Source organism: Capsicum annuum, chromosome 9 (genome assembly GCF_002878395.1).
Source record: "Capsicum annuum cultivar UCD-10X-F1 chromosome 9, UCD10Xv1.1, whole genome shotgun sequence".
In the NCBI taxonomy this organism is placed as follows: Eukaryota; Viridiplantae; Streptophyta; class Magnoliopsida; order Solanales; family Solanaceae; genus Capsicum; species Capsicum annuum.
The window spans coordinates 74,401,075-74,409,210 of record NC_061119.1 but is presented as its reverse complement, the minus strand read 5'-3'; the positions used below and the strand labels follow the sequence as shown (position 1 = coordinate 74,409,210).

At 36.4% G+C, this 8,136-nt stretch overlaps 1 protein-coding gene across 1 annotated transcript; it reads left to right on the top strand.

The window, feature by feature from the left end:
• The first annotated feature begins 424 nt into the window (after positions 1-424).
• Positions 425-7,817, top strand: LOC107842596 (dnaJ homolog subfamily B member 13). Its single transcript, XM_016686532.2, has 3 exons — positions 425-832; positions 920-1,353; positions 7,107-7,817. The coding sequence occupies exons 1-3, from the start codon at positions 668-670 to the stop codon at positions 7,540-7,542; spliced, it is 1,035 nt and encodes a 344-aa protein (XP_016542018.2). The 5' UTR covers positions 425-667; the 3' UTR covers positions 7,543-7,817.
• Positions 7,818-8,136: the final 319 nt, after the last annotated feature.

The window sequence follows — 8,136 nt, the reverse complement described above, 5'->3', positions numbered from 1 at the left end:
CTATCAGTGGTATCTTCCTCGAGCGCCTCTACCTATTCCAACAGCCAGCGCACGACAGTTCACCTATGCACCGACTTGTAAGAAATAGTCTATTATATGCGAATGAAATATTTTTTTTAATCGGCAACTCTTTTGTATTATTCATTGATTCAAAGCTTAAATCAAAGGTTTACTAAATAATTGACTTAACTTCGTTAAAATGCTAAAATAAATTTATATTCAACTAATTTACTTAATAAATGAATTTTTAGACTAAATATTGCTAACATTTTTTCATAAGTTTAGGGCTCGTTTATTCAAGGAGGGAGTTATCTCGAAATTGTTATTCAATTTTTAATGTGGGATGAAATAATCATCAAACTAATTATGAAATAAACTAATTCTAAAATCAAAATTAATTATTTTTTATCTCTCTAAACGATCGAGCCCTCGTGGTTCTCAAAATAAAGAGTTCCACCAAAAAAGTGAATCGGCCAAAAAAAAAAAAGTTGTATTTTTCAATTAAACAAAACCAGAAAGTGTCTTATTTGTGGATTTTACCGGGGATCAACAGGCCCAATACCTACAAGAAAGTAGAAATTCCCAACAGAATTTCTTTCCCCTGGGTTACTCACTCAAAGAGTGAAGCCAGAAAAAGGCAAAAGTTCCGTCGAAAATCTGTTGAATTATGGGTGTGGACTATTACAAGGTTCTTCAGGTAGACCGCAACGCCAAAGATGACGACCTCAAAAAAGCCTATCGCAAACTCGCCATGAAATGGCATCCCGATAAGAACCCTAACAACAAAAAAGAAGCTGAATCCAAATTCAAACAAATCTCCGAAGCCTACGACGTATTTTTTGTATTTTTCTGTGAATTTGTACAAAAAGAAATATATAGTTCTCTCTGAATTCTGAAGAATTTTGTGTGTTTATTGCAGGTTTTGAGTGATCCACAGAAGAGAGTAGTATATGATCAATACGGAGAAGAGGGGTTAAAAGGGCAAGTGCCACCGCCAGGTGCCGGTGGATTTCCAGGTTCATCAGATGGTGGTGGTGGTGGTGGTCATGGTTCGTTTCGATTCAATCCGCGTAGTGCTGATGATATATTCTCTGAATTTTTCGGGTTTTCAGCTCCGTTTGGTGGGATGGGAGATATGGGTGGAAGGACTGGTGCCTCAGGTTTTTCTAGGGGGAGTATGTTTGGGGAAGATATTTTCACTTCTTTTAGGAATGCTGCTGGTGAAGGTGCATCAGGTAATGCGTCACGAAAGGCCGCTCCGCTAGAGCGGGCACTGCCTTGTAGCTTGGAGGACCTGTATAAGGGAACCACCAAGAAGATGAAGATATCCAGAGAAGTTACTGATGCTGCTGGGTGAGTTTTCAGAGTATTCACTTAGTGATAAAAATCTTACCTTTTTCCATTTTTCTTGAATGAAATGTTTTAAGTTGGTGTTCGGATGAGTAGTCTGTGTAGGGATAAGAGTGAGGTGTAGAGAACCTCTATGAAGGAAAAATATTGTGTATTGGAACAACATTAACCTGGATAGAGTAGATATAAAGGATTTAGGCATATCTTTTGCAGATGCTCACCTTAATGGTGGTAATTGAATCATTCATTTGATTTCTTTCTAAGTTATCATAGAGTCAAACAAGCACCATCAGTAGCAAGTAGGGCTGGACGTATTTTGGTCTAAACTGAAAAAACCGAAAAAACCAAACCAAAATTTTAATTTTGGTTTTGTTTTTTCGGTTTTTCGGATCGGTTTCGGTTTGTTATTTTAAAATTCGGTTTTTTGGTTCGGTTTTTGGTTTTTCAAAAAAAAAAAAAAAAATCGGTTAAACCAAAAAACCGAAATTTTATACGTAAGTAAATAATATATATATAAAATCTATATTATATATATACAGCAACAACAAATTCACAATTAACACTTAACGTTAACAACAATCAGTACATACGCCGCAGCCCGCAGACAACCCTAAATTTATTTATATTGGGAATGAAAATTGGATTTGAAAAAATTATTTTTTAAATAAAATCATCAATTTTAAATGTCCAAACATGACAAAAAAGAGGTCACTACTTTATTTTTTAAAACCACAATAACCAAACCGAATTTATTTTGGTTTGGTTACGATTGTCATTTTTGTCAATCCGAAAATCGAAAAATCGAACCGATATTAAACTATCAGACCGAACAAACCGAATGCCCACCCCTAGTAGCAAGCCATCGAAAGCATGTTACTTTAGTTGGAGCGTTAGTTTTCCAATTAACCTATCATACTACAATAGGAATCGTTCTACTCATGCTAGTAGAAGATATAGCCATTCCTTTCTCTGAAACTCAAATGTAGATTTTGCATGCACACCCAAAATGGTGAGTACTAGGAGAGATATGATTAGAAACAAAGATATAGGAGACAAGGTGGGACTTGCTTTCGTGGCAGACAAGAGAGGGAAGCGAGTCTGAGATGATTCGAGCATGTGAAGAGGAGGTGTATGGATGCAACTGTAAGGTAGTGCGAGAGGTTCTCCATAACAGTACTTAGGAAGGGAGGTAGGTCTAAGAAGAACGAGAAGAGGTGATTAGATAGGACATGACACTACTTCTAACTTATTGAGGCCATGACCTTAGGTAGCAGGGGCGAATTTACACTTAGAAAATGAGGCACGGGAACCCGTGGTCTCTTTGTAAAACTAGGTATTTTATGTGTATATATATTCTAAAATTAGTATAATATTACCTGTTGGCACCCATGCTATAAGAAGACTAAATGGTGCACTTGGTTAAAGGTTAAGTTATCTGCTTTGAGGACTAGAACCAACTCCTACTAAATACATCTTTTCCTTCATTTTTTTAATGGTGCACCCATGTTCTAGAAATTCTAGAATCGCCTATGTTAGATAGGAAGGTATAGAGGTCAAGAATTAGGGTAAAAAAAATAGTGTTTAGCCTAGTTAGAGCTAGCATCCTCCTCGTTTCTCCTTATTAGTAATGGAGTATTATTTAGGAACTACATAGTTTCTTTGTTCTTCAGTATATTACTATCTGTTGCTCCATTTGCTTTGTATCCTGCTTCTTGATGTCTTATTTTCTTATTATTGAGCTTCAAATTCTTCCTTTGTTTGAGCCGAGAGTCTACCCGAAACAACCTTTCTACCCACAAAGATAGGGATAAGGTCTGCATACATTCTACCCTCCCAGACCCCACTTATGAGATAAATGTTAAATATCAATGAGCTGGCTATAGTTTAGCATTTCTCATTTTTGTTTTTACAATGAGATGATCTGTGTGGATGCTATTTGATGCATTGGCTGAACTCAAATATGAAAAGCCTTGTGTTAAAGACGGCGTTACCTGGTACATGTTTCTGGTGAGAGGTGGCAAATATCCCTTGTAATTCGTCTATGTGTGTGCAACCTGACCTAGATACCGCAGTTATAAAAAGGTGTTTCATGAAATTTGTCTCAAGCACTTTAGGGGTTCAAATTGTGAAAGAGAAAGAAATATGAATATTTATCAAAGAGAGGGAGGGAGCAAGAGGGGTGGGGGGAGAGGGAAAGAGGGGGATTATGAATTTGCATCTTCATGTTGTTACCTTTGGAGTTGTTAGGAGAGGGTACTACTTTAGCATGAGCAAATCGAGAAAGCTAAAGCTCGTAGAAATAAGTCATGTAGTTGGTTTGGTTTTCTTTTTTTGTCTTTGTAGCATTACTTTGTTAAGGCTGAATTATCATTTATACTATTCAAATGTGCAAATTGATCATCAGGTGGGAAATTGTTTTTTTCTTTTGTGTGAAGTGTGTTAGGTAGTCTAGTGGGAAACTTCCTTTCTGCTTGAATGGGGAAGAAGTATTTTAGACTAGTTATAGCTGAATTTCTGTTTCTGATAGACGCTAGATCAATTCACATGTCTTTAGCGTTGTCAAAGGCATGCTTATGCCTTGAAGCGAGGCTCAAAACATATTGAACGCTTCACCTTGCTTAATATGCACTTCAGTGCCGTCATTAAGGCTCCAAGACAAATTGTTCCTTGCAAATGATCGATTCTTGAAGAGGCGACACTAAATTGTTAGTATTTCACTTTATTATAAAAAAGCTCTATTTATTTGTCCATATATTTGTTTTGATGCTTTATTTATTAGTCTTGGACAAAGCATACATATATATATATTTGTACTTTTCTCCTATTTGCGCCTTTTTGTATTAAACGCACACTTTATTGGTACTTAAAGGCCCAGACCTTAGAGCTATTTTGTGCTTTTCACTTTTGATAAAACTGCATGTCTCTAGAAGTTAAGTTGCTCGGTCTCTTCATTTTCGATGTCACACCCGTGTCAACACGACATGAGTGTGGGTGTGAGATCCATACCGTATTTGGTCATCCGAATTTGGGTACTTTGACCGAAATCAATGGTGAAAGTTTGGGACAGATACAGTATTTTTGTGATCTCTTGATCTATATTTTTTTCCTCATAATACCTTGTAAGTTTTCCATCTAATGTCTCACAATTTGGACATATATCTCTATTTTAAAATATTTGAATTATTTTTAACCTAATCCTTACACTCATAATGTATCTCGATCATACCCCTCAATCTTAATTTAGATCATGAAGGGTCTACCTTTAGATTTACACCCGTATTTGACACCACACCCGAGTCTGAGTAACTTAGTCTAGAAGTGGAAAGCTTTTCTATCATTCAAAGAATGATGACCTTAGATTTGTAATCTAATCCATATTATAGCCTCAACCAAGGTCATGATGTATTTCTTTTAATAAGTTTAAAAGAAGCTGTATTAAAAGAGTCTGTTGCTTCTGCTTCTACAAATTCACCGTAGGCTCATTTTCCTCTTCCATTTTGTGCATTATTGATGTTCAGGAAGCAAGGGCAAGTTCTCATATTGACGTATGCACCAATCCGTTCCTTTAGGCCTGACACTAAGCTAGAAAACTAGCATAAAAGAAAAAAGAGAAACTGTGATCTAAGAATTGGAATGACTTCGTACATCAAAAAATACACTATCATTTCAGCGTTTACATTTCTTAATAAAATGGTCTAGAGTTTTACCTCACTGTGTGCTCCAGTAGTAGAATGAATTAATCTGCTAGCTGTGAGTAGAACATCATTTTAGGAAAGGATATCTGAAAGTTCTAGTCGTAATCCACTTTCTCAATCAAGCATTGTCTCCTTGAACAAGATATATATTGGGTAAGAAAAATTCTAGCCCATGATGTAAGACAGTAATGCACATTTCCAGAAGATTTCTTTACTTGAGGATCTATTGAAGATACAACCATACAATTAGATCTCTTCTATCGTAAAGTGAACCTCCACGTTTAACTTGGTACAAACATGAAATGGCCCCTGCAAAATTGTGTCGCTAAAGTTAGAGATCACGATCCCACCTTTTAATAAAGAAGTGTTGAACTGAGTGGTCCTACCTTTGACAAGAAACTTCTGGTGTTTCCTCGACATCTTCAAACTTCTGGTTAAGATCACATGATTCCAGGATCAGACTTGAGTATCAAGAATTTAATCAATTGCAAAACTCACTGTTGATACGTACATCACCCATTGATGAGCTCCTGTCAATAGGGGAAAGGAGGATGAATAAATCTGCAAGTTGTGAGTAGGACATTGTTTTAGGGAAGGATACTTATTATTTAAGCATTTATGGGTGCCACTTAATTTAGTTATTACCTGCAAGCTGTGAGTAGAAGTTACTGTATGAACGCTTGAGCATAGTTATTAGATCTGAGATTGTATTCTACCCTAGAAAAGTTATGCAGCATGTTCTCAATAGTTAACAAGTTGGTTGTTCATATTGAGTATTTTTATACAACTCTTGTTTTGTTCCCATTTGCTCTTTGCCCCTCCCCCTCTCATGTTTGGTAAGATCAGAGTCCCAAAAAGTGCAAGGGATTTACCTCTTCACCCTTTTTCATTTGACAAGTGCGTCTTCCCTTTTCCTTTGGATAAGCACTAAAGTCCAAGCTTGTTCTGAATGTTTAGAAATATAAATCACATTTTTGAAAGATGATGCTAAATCAAGACTGAAAAAGAGTGCTCCTCTTGTGATGTCTCTTCGAGACAAAATTACACTCATATTTCTGGTGCTAATCCCTAACCAGCCCGGCACCCCCAAAAAAACGGTGGTGCTGTTTCTCATTTTCTTTCAAGAGTCCTGTTGTCATCCTCTGTTTCTCTTTTGGATGCATTTGTGGATGTTTTTCCATATGCGCGGGGAAAGCACGTCATGTTCAAGGGTTAGTAGAAGGACAAAACGACAAGCCTAGGTAGAAGAACAAAATAAATAATGGGGAAAGAAGTCTGATGCTAGTTCCTACAAATTCTTATCTGACTATTATTTTTGACTACTTTTTGTATTCTTTTATTTGGATGGTTGAAAGTTTAATTGACTGCTTGGTATGGCTTTTACTATCAGGCAAATTCCGTAGTCCTTCTAATTATGTAACCGTTTGTCTTTTTTCCCTAGAAGGAATTAATTGGTGTAGGGAACAAGAAGTTCTTAAATGGATTTTAATTTTAGAAGAAATTATAAACTCATCACTTTTCTTTTGGAAAATATGATGTGTGTATATACACACCACATTCATATTGTCGTTTTCTTTTGATGATATACGGAGTGTACATATATATTTCTCTTCAAGTGAATCTTAATGTTAAGTTGCTAATTTGCTGGGATTTGAAGTTGAACATTTTGGATTTGCAAATGACTAATCTGGTGAAATGATATCTGTCACTCATTCAAACTCCGCTGCAAACAAAAACCTGATTGATACTTAGGTGGGGGAGGATGTAAGGGCAGTCGCATTATCACCGAGTTTCGAACTGTGGCACAGATCCTCAGGCATTTCTCCTATATATGTTTGTATAAGTGTCAGTTCATGTCAATGACAATCAGTAGGAAGTTCTTGTTTCTCACAGTGCGAAGTGCTTTCTGCTACTTCTAAAAGAAGCAACTGATCCTTGGATTCCTGCTGGTGGAGCGCTTGGTGTTTTGGCATTTGTATTTTTCATTTTCTTTAATTATATTGAGTTGATTCTTAGTAAATTTTTTTTTAATCCCATCTCATAGTAGTGTTGTTTGCTCAGGAGACCCAGTACGACTGAGGAAATTCTGACTATTGATATCAAGCCTGGATGGAAGAAGGGGACTAAAATAACATTTCCAGAGAAAGGAAACGAGCAACGAGGCATAATTCCATCGGACCTCGTCTTCATAATTGATGAGAAGCCGCATGGTGTCTTTAAGAGAGACGGCAATGACCTCATCATCACCCAGAAAATCTCCTTGGTAGAGGCTCTTACTGGATACACTGCACAGATAACAACGCTTGATGGACGGGTTCTAACTATACCAATTAATTCAGTCATTAGTCCAAATTATGAAGAAGTTATCAAAGGAGAAGGTATGCCCATTCCCAAGGAACCTAGCAGAAAAGGAAACTTGAGAGTAAAGTTTAACATCAAGTTCCCCAGCAAACTTACTTCTGAGCAGAAAGCTGGCATTAAGAGATACTTGACATGATGAATGAACATTAGCTCCTAGAGTTTTCCATCAAAATTCTACATAAGCCTCTCCTCGCCTTTGTCTTTATCATGCAAAGGAATGTACACCGTTTATTTTGTCTGTCTTCTGAAACATTTAAGTTTGTTATTTCAATATCTTTGCATTCTAGATCTCACCCATTTTAGAGCATTCATTGGATCTCTTTCTTTTTTCTTTTTGTGGCGATAGAGTACTATTGGATCTGATGCTATTCGTCTTGTTTATGTCAATAAAAGGTATTGGAGTTCTGGTAATATTAAACCAGGTATACGAAGTAGAAAGATAAATTCGACTAGAAAGTTTCTTATGCTTGTTATTTTCAAGTTGTGCCTCGGAGGTGGCATGAGCTACACTCGTAAAGGCCAAGGGCGTCATATGTAAGGTAACTTGAGGCATTTCATATGTTGTTACTCGAGAAAATTGAAGGAAAGGTGTCATTTAAGCCTTGAATGAAGGATTGGTGACATTGACTAACTTAAAAGGTCAAACATAATTAGAAACTTAATTAAGTTAATTGTGGACTTAATTAATATTTTCAATTTTTTTTTAATCTTTTTAAAAAGACAAATCAAT